The 25,660-nt window shown below is 29.5% G+C and overlaps 2 protein-coding genes across 2 annotated transcripts in view; both read right to left on the bottom strand.

The window, feature by feature from the left end:
• LOC117175168 (metabotropic glutamate receptor 4) overlaps positions 1 to 25,660 on the bottom strand; it is a 178,749-nt gene that overhangs the window by 144,532 nt on the left and 8,557 nt on the right. The window lies entirely within an intron of this gene.
• Positions 3,051 to 3,758, bottom strand: LOC117175484 (piggyBac transposable element-derived protein 3-like). The gene has a single exon (XM_033365191.1). The coding sequence runs from the start codon at positions 3,756 to 3,758 to the stop codon at positions 3,051 to 3,053; it is 708 nt and encodes a 235-aa protein (XP_033221082.1).

Genomic DNA, 25,660 nt, shown 5'->3' with positions numbered 1-25,660 from the left:
TTCCACCACCAAGTAAGTGTGTGGAGGGTGTGTAAAGGAATAGAGAAGGTGTAAGAAAAATGTAAACCCTTAGGGGACACATTAGAAGCTTCCACTTTACAACTAAAACAACATACAATTTTTTCCAAGAGTTGAATTTATAAAGCAAAAAGACGAATGTCTTAAAAACGAGTTTAATTTGTTACCTGGAAATATGAATTTTGCACCAAAAACTTACTTTTTGAGTAAATGCTTGAATTTCCCACGAGGATAATGGAATTTTCAAGTTAAGGGTGCGAATTTTTAACAAAACAATTAAATTTTGAAGTCGAAAAGACTAAAAATGATTAATTTCTAACCAAAAATGAAATAGTTAGATTTGAATATGAAAAATTTATTTGCAAGTGAAAAAAAAATTTTAACATATAGTTACATTTTCAACAAAAGAAAATGATCTCCAAATAATAAAATTAATTTTTAACGAAGTAGTTCATCTTTTAAAGAAGTAATTAAAGTTTTTATCAAGAAAATAAATTTGCTATAAAAAGACACTTCCACATTTCTAACAAAATTGTTGATTTTTCAACTAAAAACGATAAGTTCTCAACCAATAATGAAATAGTTAAATTTTTAATGAACAAAATACCAATTTTGAAATAAAATATTAAAAAATTAATTTTCAAACAAAGAATCGATTTTTAAACAAAATAGTTGAATCTTCAATCAAATTGTAGAATTTAAAAAAAAGAGATGAATTCTGAACCAAGAATATAAAATTAGACACTCAAATGAGAAAGAATTATGTTTCAATAAAAAATAGTTCGACGTTCTTATTATATTATATTATTTCAGTTCTTATATAAGCGAAAGTAAAAGAAAAAAGGAAACAGTGAATTTCAAGCCAAAATGACGAATTTTTCATCAATCAGTTGAAATTTCATCCCAAAAAGATACATTTTCAACAAAAAAGTTATTCTTAAACTAAATTGTTAAATTTTTATTAGAAATGATCAATTTGCAACAAAAATTAAAATAGTTAAATTTGCAGATGAAAATTTTGATTAACAAGTTTCAACTAACAAAAAAATAATTTTCAACCAAATTTTATCTAAAGTATTATTTTCAATGTAGAGAGCTTAGAAATTTATTTTGAAATAAAATTGACTTATTTTATTTACTTAGCCAAAGCATGATTATATGAAATTGTTTCTATACTATTTAAATGATAATTTTATTCGTGAATAAGTTATTAAATCTCCTAAAAGTGGCGTGCAGATTTACCCTCAAGGAAATTTTCCGCTGAGTAAATCCAATATGCTCCACCATTACTGCAATAAAATTTGTATATTATCATAAAACAGTGAATTCGGTGACATTTAATTCAAATATTAGCTTGCGATGGAACTTTATAATTTATGACTATTTACTCGGTCCCCATACTTTTTTCTACAGCATGTAGTATGTAATAATTGAATAAATAATTAAAACAACGTGAATATTTTAGAAAACTATAAAATAATGATGAAAAATGCATGTTCTTTGATACCTAAGTGCATAGTATGAATGTCATAATTTAGAAATTCAGTGCAGATATTGATACAAAGGTTTATTTCCACTATCCTCTGAAGTAAATAAGGAGTATTATTTTATACCGTTATTTATAAAATACTTTAAACTATCTTCAGTTTCCAAAACGACGTAAATGTATTGTTTCTTTGAATGTTAGATTTCCTTACTACGTCCTGGTTATGGCATTTATAACGCTACAATCTTCAATTTTATTAAAAAAATATCGCGTTTTTCCAGCTCCGGCAAACTTTTGTTAGGAAAAAACTACTCAATAATATCATGGAATAAACACGCTACCACTGGTATTTTTAAAAAGTTACAATTGGAAACTCTTCAACTTGAAAGATGTTATGTGACGCGTTCCGATGAAAGGGACGTAAGTGGAAAAAGTAAGATTTTATAGGAAGAGAGAAAGAAACGAGAGCAGAGGTTTCGAAATTAACCCATTAACGCATATGTTTTAAACTCAACATACTTATGTCTTCAAGACCGCTCTACAAGATAAAGTTGTCAAAATAATTTATTGTTTACCAGGAAATTTAAAATGGTGGCATTCATAACAAAAAGTACGGAAAAATGTAAGAAAAACATTTTTGCTGCTGGATTTCGTTTCGAACAATTTTTTTCATGTAACAAAATTGGTAAAATAAAGGGCACAAACATATTAAACTTTCGAAAAATGGTCAAGAAATTGCAAAATTAATTTGTTTAAATTCAATGTTTAAACAAATTATTCCGAACAATTAGATTGTTCACAAGATGCATATGCTTTTTATGGTTTTTGGGCCCGATGAATATGAATCTGGCGTCAAGTTTGCAAAATCAATGTGTTTAAACAATTTTTTAAACAATTATTTAACAAACTGTTGTAATATTCCCTTCTGTCAGACGCCGTAACATATGTCACGTTTACCAACTGTCACCGCGTGGAAGATTGAAGGATAGACAGTTTCTTTTCATTTTGATTTTTCTGTAGTCTACTTTTATTTTGTTTTTTCGTATTTTTTGTTTGTTTTTAAATCTTTTTATTTTATAATTTTGTTGTATTCTTGTATTCTTTAGAACTGTTTTGAAAAATCTTTGACCTCTTTTTGAATACTTTCCGGGACCAGAATGATCTCTTAGCACTCTTTAGGTCATTTTAATTTTTGTTGGAAAAGTAGGCACTGCATAAAAATAATTGGCATTCCTGGCAGAACTTGTATGTTCTCACACCGCATTAAAAACATTTGGCTTGTTTTGCTTTTCTTTGCGATTCATGTGATTTTTCACGATTCGCAGTTGCTTTATTCAAATAATTCTTAGCGATTGCAACTGCAAAATCTTTTGTGACTGTTTTTATTTTCCCTGTATCAACTTTATTGGTCAGTATAACTGCATTAGTTATTGAAGCTTGAATAAGACGGGAGAAAATTACCCACGTCCATTTCTTACTTCTAATGGAGGGTAATAAGTTATTGTAATGTCAATCATACAGATCCACTCCCCCCATGTACCTGTTGTTAATATGGAACCGTCGAACGCTCTTTAGAACTATAACGCTTCAGTGAAGAATGGGAAGTAACATCTGCTGCAGTAGAAGCTATAGACACTTCCTTCGAGTGCATGACAGTGATGTAATTTATTTTACTGTTCTGATCAAATTTCGCTGCATACGTTCTTCTCGCTGTCTTCTTATCAATTGCGGTTTTTACTTTGACTCGATTTTTTCTGATGGTGCCTATTGCACGTAATCCTCTTTTTTTCAAATGCAAAATCAAATAAAAACTCGTAAAATAGTTGTAACAGTATATGTGATAGAGGACAAATTTTCGAGGAACCGTTACGTGCAGTAAGTTTTGCAGTAACTTCATCACCACTCTAAAATCCAATGCACATTTCGTCAGTAAATTGTCTCCTATTTGATTATTTTTTATGCAGTATAGATCCCAAGCTAGAAGATACCCATTGGAAGTACACATGACCCATATTTTCAATCCAAATCTTATCGGTTTGCCCTTGATGAATTCCTTCAAGCTAGTTTTCGCGTATGACTTTACCATCATTTCATCTATGGACAAAGCAGTTTGAAAGTGTCCATACTGGAGAATATTTGTTTGGAACAAATTCAACACTGCACGAACTCGCCATCCCTTAACATTCGGATTATTAGCCGTGTTATTCGAATATTTTATTTTCAATCTTATGAGCTCGAACTGATTTCGTGACATGGCTGATGAAACAATGATAGATGACAAATAAGGATCCCTCCTCCAATAATAAGGCTGGGACTTCCTTTTATTGAACGAAGGGAAAATAGTTATCCATATAAAGGTATTCAAATCCGATAGAGTAAGTTCAAAACCATTTTCTTTTGTTGCTGCAATAATGTATTGTTTTATGTCACCAGATAAGAAGGATTCGGACAGTTGAATTGGAGTACATTCTTTTATTTTCCTTTTTTCAGAATCAGATAGTAATACTAAATTTTCAATATCCTCATGACAAACACTTTCACCATCTACTCATTGATAATGATGATCCTTTTCTGATTTGCTTTGATTCTCAGTATAACTGTGTAAACCTTTTTACAATTTCATACCAGGAAGCCAGTTATCATCCACAGATTTGTCAAGTTCATTTTCATCTTGCAAAAACTTTAATGTAGCAACAATTTGTTCAAATATTGTTTAAATAAATGTTTAAACAGATTGATTTTGCAAATTTGACGCCAGATTCGTCTAAGCGGGTCCACAAACCATAAAAAGCATATGCATCATGTAAACAATCTAATTATCGGAATAATTTGTTTAAACATATAGTTTAAACAAATTAATTTTGCATTTCGTGGCCAGATTTGTAATGAGTGACCCAAAAAGTCTGAAATTTATGAGAAATTTATAAAAATGATCTACTTTATTTTCAATAATTGTTAATTATATTCTATTTGAATCGCGCGCCAACAGCGACCAATGAGGGACGCTGCGCTAGATAAGCGCACTAGCTTAACGCGCCAAAGTTGGGACCACTCGTAATGGATTTGACAGTTCTTTGTCATAAACACGGAGTAATAATAAGGAGACCGATCTCCGTACATACGTTCTGACTGTGTTAACTGTACATTTATTGTCAGACTTCCCAATTCTCATAAGGAATGCCACATGCGCACTGTGATTTGCTATCTTCTTTTTTCAAGCGAGAAGTGTGCGAGTGAGTGACAGTGCTTGACAATGACAAGAACGGCAGAAATTGGGGTTATATCAATTTTTTTCAAAAGTTTTTGCAAAGTCACGTAAGCTTCACCATTGAAATTTTGAAAAATGAAAATCTAGCGAGAAAAAATGGCGTGTTGTGTTCCAAAGTGTCAAACATCCTATTGGAACAAAAGTATAAAAGGAATAACTATGTTTTCACCTACTCAACTGACTATGTGTACAGGCACATAACCTCAGTTTTTAGTTGTCATTCAACACGGCACTCACTCGCATATTTCTGGCAGGAGAAAAGGAGATACCAAATCACAGTGCGCATGTCCCATTCCTTGTGAGTATTGGGTTCAAACGCCTAAGTCTGGCAGTAAATGTACAGTTAGCGCAGTCAAAACTCGAGACTCTTTGTATAGCATGATCGGTCCCCTTATTATTACTCCGTAGTCGTAACTGAGTAGATCCGACCTATGGACCTGGGATCGCCAGTAACAGCTCTTTGCATCTGAAAACAAAATGGCGATGCCTTAGTGTCCTAAGTCGGTTAGTTTCTAATATCTTCAGCGCGGCGCTAGTTGTCCCATCACTCCCTGTTTTTGCATTGTAAGCAATGTGAGCAGACTACTTTTTTTATTTTTTTAATAAACAAAATGTCATTTTAGGAAAAAAATATTGAAATGAAAAGAGTGTTAGCCATTTTATATTTTAAAACAATTTTCCAAATGATTTACATAAATGCTATTGGAAAACTTGAATTAAAACGTCACCCAATAAACTTGGTAAAGTGGAATGTTAAAATCCTTTTTATATCTAAAGACGCAGTAAAGAATATTAATATCAATAAAACATATAAATGGTTTTGACAAAAAAGTTTTAATACTATGCAAGTTCAAACCTAATATTTGAGGGTTTGGCGAGTATTTACACTATTGAATATAATGAGAAAAATGTAATTGAGATTGAAATAAATTTGTTTTCATGAACATATAATATAAAAATATGTAAAGAACATTAAAAATAGTTTATTCAATAATTCAAATTTTTGAGAAAAAAACTACTGTTCATGGGAACAAATATAAATTATAATTTTATAAAACGTCCAAGATGTAAATATAATCAATGTTTTGAATTTTTTAAAGGCTTAAAAGGATATTATGATAAAAAAGAGCAATTAAAGAAATTTATTTTTTTATTTTTCACTGATTATTAAATAAAATGGTTTCAAATTTAAATGCAGTTAAATTCAATTAGAAATACATTATATCCATTATATATTCATAAGCGAGAGTATTCACATCGTAATTTTAAACTTAGTATTATTCAAATTTTTCTCCAGGATTTTTGATAGATTCCATTAATAATATTGTTAATTTGTTTTCGACAATAAACTTTAAGAATCATATTTTACTTTGCATTCAAATTCAAATCTAAGATACATTTCACTTTGCCAGAATTATTGTACGACCATATAAATCAAATTTTGTCTTTAGTATTCATAGAAAATGATTGCAAAAGTATTTTGAAATGTTAAATGAGTAACATTGTTTTAATTTCAAGAATTGTTTTGCATGTAAATAACATCTTGTTTACTAAAATATTAAAAAAGTGATTTAGTCCCATTTCTTTCCATGTAAAAACAGGTAGTGATGGTACAACTAGCGCCGCGCTGGAGTTATTAGGGACTAATCAACCTAGGACAGTTGCGGGGTCAAGCTAAAATCTTAAATATGGAGAGCTGCACAGGGCTGCTAGTAGATACAGGATCTACCTTTGGAGAACCCTGATTCCTACCACTGATTTCGACTTTTTTATTTCTGACAGCATAATAGTTTGAGCCATATATTGGTTATAAGGCTACTGTGGACGGGATCTGACCAAACTCGGCTAACCAAATATTGTTTATACTACTGATGCTTTTTAAAATTTTTTACTGAATATTATTCTGAGTCAACCTTTTTTATAAATTTGCGATTTACGGGTTCTTGACCAGCTTTCTCAATTCTGGTATCTTTTCGTACTGCGCATGCGTCGCATCGATAATCCGATTGCTTGCCGCCAGCGCACTTATTTAAAATGATTTATTTTGTTTTATTCTGTTTTATAATTGTTTACAGTAAATAATAATTATAAACTGCATACAGATATTAATAATAATTTTAAATTTATATTTTTGATAAAATAGTATTCCTTTTTTCAAATGAAAAATTTTACCTTTCACTTTATCAGTATATTTTGTGCAAAGAATTTTCTTGCACATTTTATCATTTTAAAAAAGCCCGCCAACGGTGTTTGATCCTAATTTTGAAGTGGCGCATGCGCAATGCGAAAATATACCAGAACTACGATTTTGCCACTGTTCTGATAATATATTATTTATACTACAGATTTATATTTTTCCCTATTCTACCTTTAAGAAACGTTAAAGTCGTATGCTTTTGATAAAATTGATTATGAAGATAAGACTGATTAATGTCTGCTTGTACTTTAATTTTATGACACTCCAATTAATTTTATGTTCACTCCAATCTTATAAGAATCCTTTACTACTAATAGACTATTTTAATACTTGTATTTCTTTTTCCCTGTGAAATTAGAACATAAAAAGGATTTCAAGCCCTAAATTCTTGATATTTAAATTTCAATAGAAGATATGATTCGTGATTGAAAAGCACGTTTCACTTGGCGCGTTAGCATTGTTGTGAGGTGGAATTTCTTCTGGAAAAAAATCCCAGATAATCTTGGAGGGCATTGAAACCTATATGAAAAACCTCGGGAAAGGCATAATTCCACGCTGCCGAGAATATAGTGGAGTTTAAACTATCCATTTCTATGCAAAACTCGGTCTGAAACGTAGAGTCTTATAGAAGGAAGTGAATGTAAGGTAAACGAGACGGATGACGGGCAGGATTCGGAGGAATAAAAAAATTACGTGACCCACTTGCTTTTTATGACTTAACATCTCTAAGAAATTATTCTCAGTTCGTGAAAAGAAATTATAGAACAAAATTTCATCTTTTGTACAAGTTTGTCATCTTTTTTTTTTTCATTGAGAAAATACAAGGTAGAACCTTCAATCTCTGTCGATTTTCAGAAATAATTTGTCTCTTTGAATAAATACATATTTTTAAATTGATAAATCGCAGTAAATCACGGGATATCAAATCATTGCATATCATTCTGATTATCAACTTCGGATCATAATGATCTACTTCTACGGTCCCAAAATTAATTTTTACCCAACTTTCTTTCATATCTGTCAAGTGGCATCTGTTATACATTTTATTGAAAGTCTTATGTATGTTAGTCAGGACCAACGTAATATTTCAAATACAAGGAATATTTTGGAAAGTTTTGAATTTCATTGTGGGAGAAAAATCCGATTTTTCTATATTGGATTGTAGTTCAATTTTCAACTAACATGATAAATTTTATCGAAATAGTTGAACTTTCAACCTAAAAAGGTGAATTTTCAACCGAGATAATTAATTTTCTACCAAATAAGATTAGTTTTGAACAAAGATGTTGAATATTAAAAAAATTAATTTGAAAAAGGAAACAACATGCTTGAAGAGGTTCAGTTTTAAACGAAAAAAAGATTATGTCAAAAAGAAAAATATAATAGTTGATATTTTAAGAAAAAAAAGTTTTATCTTAAATTTAAAACAGTTAAATTCAATAAAAATAAGGAATTTTAAACAAAATAGTTGAATGCTTGACACACAAATATGAATTTTCAATAAAAAAGTTGATTTTTCACATAAAAAATGATGAATTTTCAACAATATAATATAGTGAATCTTTAATAAAAAGAAATTTTTTTAACAGAAGTTATTAACTTTCAACAAAGTAGTTAAATTTTCATTAAAAAAGATTAATTTCTGGCCAAGAAGTACGATTCTCTAACATTAAGTTAAATTTTTGGCTGCGTCTAGTTGTCCCAAAAATTTTCAGTTAAAAAAATTATTTTTAAAAAACGAAACGGATATTTAAGTCTGGAAATTATTTTTTTTTTATTTTCGAAAATTTGTCTGTAGATTTATCTAGTTTTCATTCCCACTTCTGAAAGATTGACAAACTTCTAGGTCCCATAAGGAATGTTTTAGAAAAATTTTAATTTCAAAGTAGGAGAAAAATTCCATTTTTCTTTATCGAGCAATAAATTGCTATGGTTCTAGAAAAGATTTTTCTAACATTTAAAAAATTGTTTTTATGGTTTACGAAGTTTAAATATTCGTCGAAACTTAACGATTATTCGTTAAGAAAAATGTAAAAAAATTCTTTGAAAGCTGAGTATAAAAATGTTAATGTGCATGTAGGCGGCTGCGATTTGATCGTGGCATAGAAACTGACATTCGACAGTTGCTACTCATACAAATTAATTATAAGGAATTTATTAGTTGTATTTTCTTGAATAATATCCTGTCTGCCAATTATTTTTACTTCATTTTTTATGAAAATAAATTCAATTGAATATGAGGAAATTTCAATTGGCAACGCGTCCCTGACTACCTTCTTCAAATTTATGGCCTTATATCTTTTCAATGAAATCTTAAAATCTTATTATCAAAAACACGTATTATTTAATACCTACATGGAATAATTTAGCCGCTTAAAATTTAGGTGATTTTTTTAAGAATCTTGGGCAGAGAGAAAAGTGTTCAATGTTTCAATGACTTTGAAGAAATAATAGAAGACTATTAATGAGATGTAGAATAAAGTCGACTAATATTTAAAAACTGAGTCGCAGAAAAAAGTTGAGTATTTCTTATGTAAAAGTATTTTGCGAACCAAGCGATCTTCTTTGGGAAATACTTTAAAAGCTAACAATATTTGAAAGAGTTTCTCTAGAGTTTACATGACAGTTGAGGAATTTGAAAGAGATCGGATTCAAAACATAATTTTGTGCATTATAGTATAAAGCTGATCAGATTTTACACTATTTTAAATGAAGTTTTCTATTTCTTGCTAAAGATAATTTAAGAGACGAGAAATCAAAGAACTGAGATACTTCAGCTTATAGAACTTCGTCGACAGTCGCAGAAAACGAGAGTTAATTCGCACCTGTGTTCAAGCAGATCGTGGAAGTTGGCGAGGATGGTCCAGAATTTTTTCTTAATCACATAGATGTCATTTTAAATGATGAATTTAAAATTATTTGCCAGAAATCGTTAGACTGTTTCTTTGTCCAGCATATGCACGCATACAAAGAATTTGACGAAAATTGTTATAATTATATTGTTTTAGACTATGGGATTAAAATATCTACAGTGTGTCGCTTTTAAATTGATAGTTCTATTTTCAATCAATTTATACAGTTTTCGATTTGTGTTGAAGCTTCATTAATTCAGTTAAAAATTAATCTTTTTCTTGGTTGAATTTTTTTCTATTCAAAACTAACCTTTTCAATGATAATTTAACTATTCATTTTTGTTTTGGAAATGCACATGTTTTGATTGAAAATTCAACTTCTTGATTGAATACTAAACTAATCTCTTGAAAAACAATATTTTTCGTTGAAGATTTATTTTTTTAGTTGACAATTTATCTATCCTTAATTGAAAATTAAACCAGCTTATTCTTTTTCAGTAGAAAATTAATATTCTTGGCTGAAAATTCATCTTTTTGATGAAAAAAACTGTACGTGGTAGAAAGTGCAACCGATTGATTAAAAATTCATTTTTGTTATGAATATTTATCATTTCAGTTTGAAATTCGTTTCATATTGTACTTAATATGGTACCCACAATAATTTTATTCAAAATAATTTATTACTCAACTTTTTTCCTATTTCTTGACTTAGACCCACGAGCGAAGTCACGTACGGCTCAACATTGGCCCATAGTCGGCAAAAATATTGCCGAAGCTCGGCTGCCATTATCGCGCCAATGACGGAATGATAGCTATGGCCTGCACTTGGCAGCCAAGGTTTGGCTGCCATTGGCGGCCCAACACTGGGTACCAGTATTGGACCAATCCTGGCTGCCATCGTCGCGCCATGGCCGGATTGATAACTATGGCCTTGACTTGGCAGCCAGGGCTTGGCTGCCATTATCGGCCCAACACTGGCCAGGGTCTAAGGATATGACAAAAAAGATATTTGAAAAATAAATATTAATTGATTGGGAGTACTTTAAAATATAAGTATTAACGGTCCTGTTTAGATTGTATGCATATGTTTCATTTTGAACATTATATTACAAATAGAATTTCTAACACTACGGGGTATCGAACCTACATGTATATACCTAAATCTATCGCCTAGAAGTCGGGAGTGCTAACCACTCCGCCAAAACAACAAGTTGAAACTCTGTGAAAAAGTCATCCTGATAAACTGCAGTTCAGAAAAGTTAAAGAACTAAATTTTAAGCTCTCTTTTTCTAATTATTTATTATTATGCGACGAAATGTTAATATCAATACAATAATTTTTAAATAAATAATTGAAATCGATTACAATTTTTCTTCGCGTAATATTTCATTTTTTTCCGTTGTAGCCTGCTTTGCAACTTTTGCAATGGCAGGAAATGTAATTTTTCATAAACATTAAGAATTTTTTATGACAGAACTTAACAAATTTCATCGTGAACATTGACAATTTTTGAATTAATTTTTTTTTAACTTTCGTTTAAGATTGATTTATTAGGTGCTAAAACTGAGACTTGGCGAAACAAAGTGCCGATTCTGGGTCGAGCATCGGTAGAGGATCGGAAAAAATAAATAACCAATATAGGCTGCCAGCGCTGGCTCAACCCTGGGCCGATTAAAATGCCGATGTGGCCCAATAACCTTAGCCGATCTTTGGCTGCCAAAATTGAACCAACACTGGGCCGTGTATTCAGCTCTGGCAATTCGCACTTGGGGAGTTGATCCACTTTATTAAAAAATTCATTTTTTTTAAATGAAGCTTCATTCTTTTAATTGAAAAATCATCTATTTTGTGCGAAAGAAAACTATTTTGATAACATTATTATTTCCTTAACTTAATCTTTTTAACTGAAAACTTAACTATTCAACTTTTGGTTGAAAATCGATTTTTTTAGTTGATAATGGATCCATTTTGTTGCAAACTCATTTTTTTTAGTAAAAAATCAATCTTGTTGCTTGGAAAATTTTCTTTTTGATTAAAAATTAACTATACCTACTAGAAAGTTGAACCACTTTTTTAAAAATTCTTTTTTTTTTTTATGTACATTTATCATCTCAGCTTAAAATTCGTTTCATATTGTACTCAATATGATACCCGCAATAATTTTATTCAAAATAATTTATTCTTCAATTTTTTCCCTATTTCTTAGCTTAAAGTTGATCCACTTTATTAGGAAATTCATTTTTTTCAAATGATGCTTCATTCTTTTAATTGAAAAAGCATCTATTTTGTAGGAAAGAAAAATATTTTTATATTATTTCCTTAAATTAATCTTTTCAACTGAAAACTTAACCATTCAACTTTTGGTTGAAAATCGATTTTTTTGGTGATAATGGATCTATTTTGTTGAAAATCCATCTTTTTATGTACATTTATCATTTCAGTTTAAAATTCATTTCATATTATACTTAATATGATACAATAATTTTATTCCCAAAAATTTATTACACAATTGTTTTCCTATTTCTTGGCTTAAAGTTGATCCACATCGTTAAACAATTCTTTTTTTAATGATGCTTCATTCTTTTAATTGAAAATTTATCTATTTTGTGGAAAAGTTAACTCTTTTGATAAAATTATTATTTTTTTAAATTAATCTTTTTAACTGAAAACTTAACCATTCAACTTTTGGTTGAAAATCGATTTTTTTTAGTTGATAGGGGATCTATTTTATTGAAAATTATTTTTTTAGTACACTATTAATCTTGTTCCTTGAAAAATCATGCTTTTGATTACAAATTAATTATACCTGGTTAAGAGTTAACCACTTGATTGAAAATTATTTTTTTAATGTACATTTATCCTTTTAGTTGAAAATTCGTGTCATATTGTATACTCAATATGATACCCGCGGGCGTCCGAACGTGTTCGACCAGCGCTGGAGATTGGAACGTGGTCACAAACAAATATCAATAATTTTTGAACTACTGCAAAATACAAACCTTTTTCACTAAAATTTTCGGAAGAGATAGTGGAATCTATTAGAATATGAAAGAATTCTTTCACAGGCGCAGAAGTTTAATTAATTTTCAAGTGTCTAAAACAAACGATTATTTAAACAATAAAAAAATTATTTTCACTTCCGAACAATTTTTTAGCGTAAAGTATACTTCGTAACAAACATGTTCATAAGTCAATTATTAAATTTCGGTAAACCGTTCGAGGGTAATCCTTTTAAAAAAATGATCAAGAAATTTGATTGTTAATAACTTAAACGAAGATAAGTTTGTTGCAAAAATATTTTAGGGGAGTTATTTTGATATAAAATATAATTGAAAACTGTTTAAATTGATTGAAAATAGAACTATATTTTACATGCGAAAATGTAAAATTCATTACGTGAAAGAATAAAATAAAATTTATCAGGGCGACAGGTTTCGAACACTCGAAAGCTTAAACTTCGTACAATTTCATGGAGATTGAAGAAACAAAGCTGGACACGTTACCACTTACCTAGAACACATAAGAGACTTTTGGTATTTTTTTTATGTTTAAATATTCCGTTAAAAAAATATGAAATATACGTTTTGAATGACCCCATTTTTTCCGTTCTAATAGCAGAAAATGTAAAAGGCAAAATAGGAATAGCTCGGATTCGGTCTACTTTGTGTGAAAGCTGTTAAAAAAGTTGAACATAGCTGTCAATTTCCTTACATTAAAAATAAAAAAGCTCCAAAATTGAAGGATGAGGGCATCGATAAACAACGAACGCGAGAGACGCTTTCGTATTCACATATTATTTGATTAATTATTCTAAATTTTAAATTAATTATAAATAAAAAATTTTACAGTTTCCGCCAGGGTAAAATTAAAGATCTTTGGTAAAATTAAAAATCTCGATGTAATTTTCAATCACAGGAAAGTGATTTTACCAACGCATGGTATTTTTACAAGCTGCGACTGAATTTTCTCTTATGAATGTAAAATTCGTAAGAGGGATTGTGTAATTTTATTTTTATCGAGTGTGTAATATTATACTGTTGTTCGAGGGTCCTTTTATTTGCATCTCTAGAGCATGTAATTTCACATAATTTTGTAAAATCACACAGTGAAATGTGTGATATTTACAATGATACAATATTTAGTTTTTCGAAACTTTGTACTTTTACACAAATCTTTTTTCACAGTGCAGCAGAAACAAACTACGTGATGGATATTGGTATATACCAAAGAATTGGATGTAGTCTTAAAGAGGGTGGGAAAAAAATAATATTCTAAATAAATTGCAATTTCCTGTCAACTGAACTATTCTTCTTTTCATAACCTTGAAAACATTTTTTAATTTTGATTGCAGTGCTTAATAAAGTTTAAAATTTAAGTTTGAAGATTCCTAAATGAAAATTTAACTTTATAGACTGTAAATGCTTGAATTTTTTATCCGAGATTTCTGTGTGTTTAATTCTGCAACCCGTGTGGAAAAAAGCCCCACTGAGACCTCTTAGGATGAGGGCCCCCGGCGGGGGCCCGCATGGATGTTCCACGCGTGGAAATTCTACGACGGCCCCCGTCGAGGTCCCAGCTCGGTTTCCCTCACGGATAAACGATTTAAATTTCAAAGTCCAAAGGGTGAGTATTTTTTCAACCGCACAAATTTAAAGGTTTTATGATTTCAGACTTACAACCAATGCATTTCTGTAAAAAATTGGATAAGACTTTTTTGAAATTCGAAATTGCACAATTTGGATGTTCCATAGGGCCCCCCGCACAGGTCCAGCAAAGTTACCGTCACGTATATTTTTTTGACTCTAGAAATTTCAAGGTTTCATGAGTTCAGACTTACAAATAATGATTTTCTTTTAAAAATTGAATGACACTTTTCTGAAGTTCGAACTCTCACAATATGGATGTTCCATAGGAGCCCCCGCAGGGGAACAAGCTCGGTTGCTCTCACGGATCAACGATTCAAATTTCAAATTCCAAAGGACGTATATTTTCTTGACACTACTAATTTTAAGGTTTCATGAGTTCAGACTTACAAATAATGATTTTCTTTCAAAAATTGAATGACACTTTTCTGAAATTCGAACTCTCACAATATGGATGTTCCACAGGAGTCCCCGCAGGGGAACCAGCTCGGTTGCTCTCACGGATCAACGATTCAAATTTTAAAGTCCAAAGGACGTATATTTTCTTGACACTACTAATTTCAAGGTTTCATGAGTTCAGACTTACAAATAATGATTTTCTTTGAAAAATTGAATGACACTTTTCTGAAACTCGAACTCTTACAATATGGATGTTCCATAGGGGCCCCCACAGGTGAACCAGGTCGGTTGCCCTCACGGATCAACGATTCAAATTTCAAATTGCAAAAGGTGAATATTTTTTTGACGCCTAAAGTTTTATGGTTTTATAAGTTCGGACTTGCAGACAGCGGGTTTTTGACAAAAATTCGATAAGCCGGAAGGGTAAATATTTTATATCCTAAAAAATGGACATAAAAAAATACGTTTGAAAATATGGTTTATACATTCTAAAATTTCAAAAAACTATAAATACATCTGTCCCGAAAACAACTTTTTTCCTGGTTTTTTAATGAAAAAAATGCTTAGTTTCTTGTTTTATGAAAATTTAAAAATGTTATTAAAAAATAATATTTCCCTTCATTGTAAAAGTTTTATAGTGCTCTACGACGTGAAAAAACAAAATATTACGCGAAGGAAAAGTGTAATCGATTTAAATTATTTATTTAATAATTATTTTGATATTTCTGTTAACAGTTTGTGTATTTTACATTTACAAAACGTCGTATAATAATAAATAACCAGAAAAAGAGAGATTAAAAATTGGTACTTTAACTTTTCCGAACTGTAACTTCTAGGCGATAGATTTAGGGATAGATTATGTAGGTTCGATACCCCGTAGCGTTAGAAATTTCATTTGTAATGTAATGTTTAAAAATTTAATATATGTATTCACTCTACACAGGACTATTAATATCTGCAGACAAAATACTCACAATCAATTAAAATTTATTTTTTAAATAACTTTTATTTCATATGGTTAGAGTATAGCAGTACGGTACTAGTTAGCATTGCTGCAGTACTGCCGCCAATGGTGAATTTCCTATTGGAACAATACCGTGCTAGTAGCGATATCCAGTGCTGGCCCAATACTGACAGCCCAGTACAAAATAGTGTTATCATCCCAGAGATATGCTAGTACAGGTACCAGCTCTGGCAAAAAAAAACCAAGAGGGCTTTCATGGTGGCAAACATGAGGGATCCATGAGGGAAGCCCATGTTGGGCCCCTATGGATTAGCATGTCGTTTCCATAAGGAACCACGTCTGGATTGCCCTCATGGATTCCACAAGGCATGAGGGCAATCCATGTGGACCTTGACGGGGGCCCCCTCCATTTTTCCACACGGGCAGTCGCTGAAACTAAATTTTATTCTGGACATGGTAAATTTTAAGGGTTTTAATTTTAAATGTCTACTTTTTTAAATTTCCAAACCTATAATCTTTTTCATTTATGTTTATAAAATTGCCTAATTTTTTACTTTCAAAGGCTCGAATTTTATGAGCACTCAATTTGGATGAACTGAAGATTTGAAATATTTTCATTCTCAAAGGTCGTAATCTAGTGAAACAAACAATAAAATTATTTATTAAAAAATATCAATACTTTTCTCGGGGTTTTTGTCAAAAATCTGGGTTGTTTGGAAAGTAATTTCGCTTTTCATGTGGACATGTCTTTAGCCGTGTATCCCTGCATTTAACGCTACTTTAAACCATGAGATCATTTAATATGGCTGAAGGTTGTGGAAGAAAATGGTCAATATATTACTGAATAGAGTGTATTCCATATATTAAGAAATCGAGCTAAATTCACTCCTAAAAAAGCGAAATTAGTTTCCGAACAACCCAATAGTTTAAGAAATATCCATAATAATAATTTTAAAGCATAATATATATTCTCTTGATAATCGTGTTGTTTAAAAGACGAAAATTTTGTAACAAAAATGGTTGAGGAAGTAAAATTAAATTTTTTATTAAGCTTATTTTCATATTGCTTAATGTAAAAAATTTAATTACATCTGAAATCAATTAAACATTTTGTTTATACAAGTTTTCTAAACAGCGAGACATTCTCGGGGCCTTTTATATCACAAATACGGCTCTGATTCTCACAAGCGGTGAAAGAAACGCCTAGTGAGTATATAAGGGCCGATCGAATATTGACATTCAGCGTGCGAAACTGCGTTAGTCCGTTAGTGTATACTGCAAAAACATTGTGTGTGTGTAAATGCATAGAAGCGTGGATGTGTATGGAACTTGTGACGCTATAAATATATTTTTTTCTTTCCTTTCTTCTAGTTTTTCTTCGACTGTCGCTGAGACACTCATCCACTGGGTTAAAGAATATAACGCCCTTTGCGTTTTACCATTTTATCGACTGTTGATCAAATTGTTTACAGCTGTTTATTTAAACTCTGCAATTAACATTTTTGAATTCTTATAAAATGATTTGTAATTTCCAGATAATTATTGATCACATTATTCAACAAGGAGGTGTTCAAAACTTTATACAACTTCTTTTCGTACGCGAGACTAATACACCAAGTCGACGAATTTTTAAGCCACTAATTATTTCCGTGCAATTGCAGAATTGAAAAATTAAATTTTTTTTACTTTCGAAATGATAGTTTCAGATTTGTATTTACTATTTATATGTCCGTTAGTTTTCGTATCATCCAGTAAAAAACAGTTTTTAAAATAATTTGCTTGGCTTAAAGTTCAACTTTGACATTTAAATTGCTTGAAAATGAAAGATTATACAAAACCCTTCAAAACGTGAAAATCTATTTACATTCAAAGTACTTTATTTGACCGAAATAACGGAGTCAGAAAGCCTAAAAAATATCAAACAACAATTCAGTTTCATCCGGTAAAAAGGTTTTACTACCAGAAAAAGCATATTTTGGAAATGCCTTTGAAAAGCAAATATTGATAAAAACATGTACATTTTACGTACAAACACTTGATGGTTATGTTAATCCAGGCTCAAAATATTCTACGTACTGATAGAATTCTTGTTGCTCAACATTGCCATCCGGCAAAACAAAATTTTTTCGCATAGAAAAAAGAAAGTTAGTTGAAAAATGGAACATAATTTATATTTACCTTAATTTTAGTATAATAGTGACTTTAAATAAATTTAAAGTAATATTTTACTTTAATTATCATGTTGTACAGCATGAATATGATTTTTAAATAAACAATATAAATAAGTAATCATAAACATAAGATAATTATTAAGATGAATAAGACCCTGAAATTCCATGAAATCTAATGATACTCGGGAATCTCGTAAAATCCTTCGAAACTCCTTAGACTTTATGGGCCTTATAAAATCGTTTCATATCTTTCGAAATGTAGGATAATCTTCAAAGACTTGGAAAATTCTTTAGATATTTGAAAAATTCTCTAAATTATTTCATCTCCCTTCAATTTATCAAAATCTGTGGAAAATTCCGTAAAATCTTTTAAATACCCTAAAATATTGAAAGACATTTGAAAGCCTTTCAATTTATTTAAATCTACTGAACATTCATTGGAATCTTTGTAGATACCCTAAGATTCTTCGAATACTTTGAAATTCTTTCAATTTATTGAAAATTTCTTGCAATCTTTTTAAATATCCTAAAATATTAAAATTATTTTGACATCCCTTCGATTGATTGAAATCTATTGGATATTCCTTAGAATATTTGGAAATACCTCAAATATTTCAAGTCCTTTGAAATTTTTTTAGTGCACTGAAGTCTATTGAAAATGTCTTCGAATATTTGCGAATACCATAAAATATTGAAATCCTTTAAAATCCCTTAAATTTATAGAAAATTTCTTGGAATCTTTATAAGTATCCTAAAATATTTCAAATTCCTTAAAATTTATTCAATGTATTGAAATCCTTCCAGTATATTAAAGTCCATTGAAAATTTCTTGTAATCTTAGTAAATACCACAAAATATTTCCAATCCTTTGAAATCCTTTCCATTCATAGGAAATCTCTTGGAATCAGTCAGTTGAAATCCTTTCAATGTTTAAAAATATTTTAAAAAATGTCTTGGAAACTTTTTTAAATACCCTAAAATATTTAAAAACTTATGAAATGCTTTAACTTTAGAAAAAGTACCTTAAAACCATCAAAATACCCCTAAAATATTTTGAATCCTATAAAATCCCTGAAATTTTTTGAAAATACTCTAAAATATTTTAAGTACTTTAAAATCCTTTCAATTTATTGAAATCTATTAAACATTCTTTGGAATCTCTGCAAATATCTTGAAATATTTCGAATCCTCTAGAACCCTTTCAATGTATTAAAATATACGGAAAGTTTTAGGAAATCTTGTATAATATCCTGAAATCTTATAAATCACACATGAAAATCTTTCAAATGTTGCAAAATTCAATTAAATTCTTTAAAACTGCATGCTTTGAAATTTATAGAAATGTTATAAAATGTTTAGAAACTTTGTATACCTATTAAAATTCCATAGAAATTCTTTGACAATTTGTGAAATCTATTGGAGTAATTAAAAATACTGTAAAACCTCTTAAATTCGATGAAATTCTTATTAAGTTTGCGAAATTCCTTGAAATCATATTAATTTCTTTAAATTTCTTTCAATACCTTGATGTTTTTGAAATTATAATAATTTTAAGTCCACTTCTGCAAACATTCAATACAAACTCAGGACGCAAAAAATCAGTGTAATAAGAATATTGTACTGGTGACTATTTCTTTAAATAATTGTATCATAAAGAATAAGACAATGAATTACTGTAAAGGTAACCAATTGATTCTGTTGCTTCTGATTGATGAATGCACGGTGAAAAAAAGGTTGTTTTTGCCAAGGGCTTCGACAAAATTTCCACGTTTGGCTGGAGGATATCCTCGAATTTATTGGACAATCTTGTGACGTTCATAAATTGCGAGCAAGTGAAACGTGTATCTGACAACTAGCTTCGCAATGCCAAGCTAAGTTTACACCTACTGCAGATGTTTTCGAGAGTCTCCTTTAAAATTAAAAATTGTCTCATACACTGTAAAAAAAATCTATTGAATTTTACATCTCTGGTGGATGTAAATAAAAGGACCCTCCTGTATCGGAGTAACTTTACAAATCTGTTGTGATATTCCAATTCGGCCGATAATTTTACACGAGAAAATGTAAAATTTATTATGTGAAAGAATAAAATAAAATTAATCAGGTCGACAGGTTTCGAACACTCGAAGCACAAACTTCGTAGAATTTCACGGAGATTGAAGAAATACAAGCCGGACACGTTAACACTTACCTAAAATACATAAGATACTACGGGTATTTTTTTGATTTCTAAATATTCGGTAACATAAGTATGAAATATACGTTTTGTATAACCGCATTTTTTTCCGTTCCAATAGCAGAAAATGTAAAATGCAAAATAGGACTAGCTCGAATTCGGTCTATTTTTGTGTGAAAGCTGTCAAAAAAGTTGAACATAGCTGCCAATTTCCTCACATTAAGAATAAAAATGCTGCAAAATTGAAGGATGAAGGCATCGATAAACAACGAACACGAGAGATGCTTTCGTATTTACTTATTATATGATTAATTATTAATTAAAAATTAGAAAAAAACATTAATTATAAATCCAAAATTTTACAGTTTCCGCCAGGGTAAAATTAAAGATCTTTGGTAAAATTAAAAATCTCGATGTAATTTTCAATCACAGGAAAGTGATTTTACTGACGCATGGTAGTCTTACACGCTGCGACTGAATTTTCCCTTCTGAATGTAAAGTTAGTACGAGGGAATGTGTAATTTTATTTTTCTCGAGTGTGTAATATTACGCTGCTGTTCGAGGGTCCTTTTATTTACATCGCTAGAGGATGTAATTTCACATACTTTTTAAAATCACACAGTGAAGTGTGTGATATTTACAATGACACAATATGTAATTTTCCGAAACTTTGTAATTTTACACAACTATTTTGTTCCAATGTAAATTTTTAAGGCAGAAAGTCGCGAAATGAATACAAGAAAAGAAGGGTAAAAGAGTAAAAATACGTGTATTATAAAGAAAAATTATTATTTATCTCTGGAAGAGCTCTGATGCAGAATTTTGTATTAGATAAAAAATTATTGTCAAATGAAATAAAACATTTTTCTCTCTTTTCATTTATTGCAAGTTTGTGTCTTAGCTTTCTTCACTACCTTTATGGATGTTTTGAATTATTCAAATCTGTGTCGACCGAATTATTCATTCAGTTCCTTGTTTTACGAGACAGAATCCACTGGGAAAATCGACTTACGTCACTATTTCTTCCAAGACTTTTTAACGAAAAATATCGTTATTCGAATGCATACATCTTCTGTTTTTTTTCTTTTTTTTTAAGAAGAGAGGCCAGGCTAGTAAAAATATTTGAAATTTTGAAGAATGTTTAATGTATTATTAATGAAATTCCTATAGAATTTTTTAGACTTAATTCATATGAGAAAGATCATTTTCTTTAGATATGAACAAGGTTCCTCAATAAAATTACAGTCTTTCTATAAAATTTAAAAAGAGACTTCTACAAATCATGTATTGCAACGATTTGCCTGACTAAAAACGATATCTGCTACTGACGAATTATTTAGTTGTCCCTAATTATTTCTTAAGATTATCCATCATTAATTTTAATTTACAATTTTTTATAATGCTTGAAGAAATTAAACTTAGTGATTTTATTTTAGAAATAAAGCACCTAATCACCGAAATCACACTCTTTACACCATTCTCCTCATTTACCTTGTTTTTAAAGAAATTCACTTTTTTCTTCTCTTTTCAAGAAAAATCCCTTTTCTCCTTTTCCTTGTTTTCCGCTAAAATGCGAACTGAATTAAAAGAAAGCCAATCAGAAAATCTAACTGTTTTTTCTTGGAAGTTAATTCTTTTTAATTAAAAAGACTACCATTATATGTATTATTGGTTCAAAATTAATCTTTTCCATTTAAAACTCCACTCTTTGGTGGACGATTTTGCCTTTTTTGCCCACAACTAATTTTCATAATTGAAAATTTAACTAATTTATATTCGACAGAAAATTGATTGTTTTCCAGTTGGAAATTGAACTGTTCAATATTGTTAAAAATTCATTTTACTGGCTTAATTTTGAATTATTTTGTTGAAATTTCTTACTTTTTTTCGTTAAAAATTGGTTTTTTCAATGGAAATGGCACTACTTCTTTTTTGGACAAAAACTCATCGTTTTTTGTTGAAATTTCAAATATTTAGAAGAAAAAATATTTATTTTGTGGTAAATTTCTCTTCCTTCTCAGAACACTATTCTTCTCGATTAAAAATTCAAAAAGTTTGAAATTCAACTATTTTTTTGTTTGTTTGGAAACCCATGTGTTTAACTTAAGATATTACATATTTGATGTAAAAATTAATATTTCTTTGTCTAAAACTAAACTTTTTGGTTGAAAATGAACTTTTTCTTTAAAAATGCACATTTTTGGGTTTGAAGTTCAATCGTATCCTAGAAAATTTCTCGTTTTGGTTTCAAAATTCAAATGTTTTTTTCGAAAATTCGTCTTTTGGGATTAAAAATTTTGTACATCTGTGGTTTGAGAATTCAACGTTTTGAGTAGAAAAATTTAACTGTTTTGCAGAAAATTCGTATTTTTGGCTTGAAGATTTAACAATTTGTTAGAAAAATTGTTGTTCCTTCTTGAATGAAAAAAATTGTTTGTTTATAATAAATCCCTCTGGGTAGAAAGTTTGTTGAACGGCCTCTTATACTGCATTGATTTTTGTAAAGACTGATTTTGACAAATAATTTAACTAAGAAGAGAGTTTATTATTGTATGTTTGATCAAAATTTGATTCTTTTACTTCACTTCTCACAAGAAGACGTAAGCTAATGAATTTTATTTCCTTGCCTACTGCCTCAATATTGTTTCGAAGTCGATTTTTTTAAAGTTTGCTTTGGATGTATCGTTTCACTAGACGTGCATCTACCACTGAAAGCCAGACTAAAATAGTATAAGTTTACTGATTTTTGTCACTTTATATGTGTTCCGTTTCAGTATTAGACTGAGATAACTCACTTATTTATAAACGCCTTATATAAAAATAATTGAATTCAATCTTACATATATTCACTAGTGAATTGTTTGCTTGTTTATACGAAGTTTCAAATCATAAATATTACTGATGAACGAAAAAATAACATTATTTCGACTTCGTCTAGACATTATAAAATCGTAAAACCGCCTGGACGAAGTCGGAAGAAAAGTTTTTTTCCTTTATCAAAAAACTTGTCGTTTCCCTGATGTAAGAATAACAGAATTAACGATCCCAAAATTCATTTTATATGATATTAAATGGTATATTTATTAAAAATAAATTTAGTATATTTTCTTGATTCTAGACGCTTTGTGTTGAACGGACTATCAGATTTTTAGAATTAGCTTTATAACTTGTGAAACTGTTTTTAAGGAGCACTATTATGTATAGTCCTGAGAGTACAATGGGACACTTGTTGAACGAGTTGCTCCTTATTTCTGCTTTCATCAGTGATTATTATCCATTACAGGAAATTCTGGTTTATTAAATTAATCTCTAGATTGGTTCAAATTGTTATGCAACCCGTTTTTATACATATTTAGGATTTTCTATTTTATCAGCAAATCAGTGGAAGTTGGAACTAGGTAAATATTTAGAAACACTTTTGAAACATTCATTTCCAGCGTTAGATATTCGTGTTTTTTTTTGGTTGAAAATTGATTTCTTTTTAAAAATTTACCTATCCAGATAGAGATTTATCATATTAGTTGAAAATACAATTTGCTGGTTGAAAATCGAACTATTTTTGGTTAAAACATCATTCTTTTAGATAAGAAAGTCTACTACTATATTTTTGGTCAAGAATTAATATTTTTGGTATATTAATATCAATTGTTCTGTGAAAATGAGTCTGTTTAGGTTTAAAATTCAACTATTTTGTTGAAAAGTCGTTTTATTGCTGTTGAAACATGATGATTTATTGTGAAATATTCAACTATTGGATTGAAAATTGATTTTTTTTTTGGTTAAAATTCAACTATGTGGTTAAAAAATCATGACCTTTTTTGGAAATTATGTACTTTCTGTAGATAGTTATTCTTCTGAATTAAAAAATTAATCATTTTAATAAAATATTCTACTACATGGTTGAAAATTAAAGTATTTTTTAAAACATTTTTTTCGTTAAACCTTCGCCATTTTATTTGAAAATTCATCTCTTTGGTTGAGAATTCAAGTCCTAAAAAAATTGTTTTTGTTTCAAAATTATAATTTGTTTATTAATTAATTTTCTTAACTAAAAATGTAACTGTTTCAGCTTAGGATTTATAATTTTCTTTAAAAATTCATATCTTTAGTTACCAATCTAACTATTTTTGGTTGAAAAATAGTTCGATTTTGTTAAAAAGTCTACTTTGCTATTTGTAATGTAACTGTTTCGTTAAAAAATCATCTTCATTAGTTCAAGATTCATCTCTTTGGCTGACAATAACTATTTTGTTCAAAATTCGTTAAATTTTTTGTTCAAAATTGTTTGAAAATTAATTTCCAGTTCAGGGTTCATAATTTTAGGTGAAACTTCATCTGTTTAGTTACCAATCTAATTATTATTAAATGAAAGATAGTTCTTTTTAGTTGCAAAGTTTACTTTGAAAATTAATCTCACTTGGGAAAAATGTAATCTTTCGCGTTCAAAATTAATCCTTCTTGGTTGGAAAATAAACTATAACTTTCAAAACTTACCTTCTTTCAATGAAAATTCATCTATTTTATTTAAAATTCAGTTTCATTTTGTTATTTCAGCCGTCCCTAGGAAATTGTAAGTCTTCCATAAGTGGGATCATTTCTATCTGAAGTTAATAATCAGAATGGTATACAAAGGTTTAATATTTCCAGGTTTGCTGTGTTGGTCTGCTGGAATTTTATATGAAAGTTTTTAAATAATACTAAAAATATATCTTGAGTTTTCTTATTCAAAGAACAGTGAAAGGTTTCTATTGAAAAAGAGAAATTGAATGTTTTCTTTCCGGTAAGTAGTAAAATCATGTTTGTTATATTCTCATTCATTCTAGAAGAAGAAAAGTAAATTGGAAGAATCTGCCTTAGAATAAATCTCATTGTTACCGTCATTACAATAGATGTCTATCTCTATTATTTAAAGAGAAAGGCTATTGTGATGCTTCTAGAATTATTTGATCAGTTGACAAGAAACGTGTTGAATTAAAAAAAAAAAAGAAACAGAACTTTTTACTGAAGTATAGAAATGTAACTAGGGGTTTTCCCATTTTATTTTACTTCTATTGAAGAATAATTACGCAAATCAAAATTAATTTGATTTATGAGAATTTTATTTTTGGATCCGATTAGGAAGGTAACTGGCTACCAATATGAATTCCGATATTTATGCAAATTAGTGCATTTAAGCCGTCATAATTTACGGCTGAACATGGATTCGCATCGAAATCCGAAATTACAGGATTGCATTATGAAAGCATGAGATTCTGTATTTACTACATAGATTCTATATTTTTTAATTATATTGGGATTAGATCTTGATAGTTTTCAAATGTTATATTTACCCGCCTTTATTCTCAAAAAATATATCTATGAATTAAATTTTTTTTTCTTATAAGTTACGAGGGTAGTTCAATAAGTCCTTAGAATGAAGTATAAAAACAACTTTTTTTGGGTAAATTTTTTTTTATTTTTCAACATAATCTCCTTGGAGCTCTATA

This window comes from Belonocnema kinseyi, chromosome 6 (genome assembly GCF_010883055.1).
Source record: "Belonocnema kinseyi isolate 2016_QV_RU_SX_M_011 chromosome 6, B_treatae_v1, whole genome shotgun sequence".
Classification (NCBI taxonomy): Eukaryota; Metazoa; Arthropoda; class Insecta; order Hymenoptera; family Cynipidae; genus Belonocnema; species Belonocnema kinseyi.
The sequence above is the reverse complement of the archived record's forward strand: the minus strand, read 5'-3'. Positions and strand labels throughout refer to the sequence as shown.

Excerpts from the sequence above, each read along its gene's own strand:
- LOC117175484 (XM_033365191.1), bottom strand. The coding sequence starts at position 3,758 with ATGTCACGAAATCAGTTCGAGCTCATAAGATTGAAAATAAAATATTCG.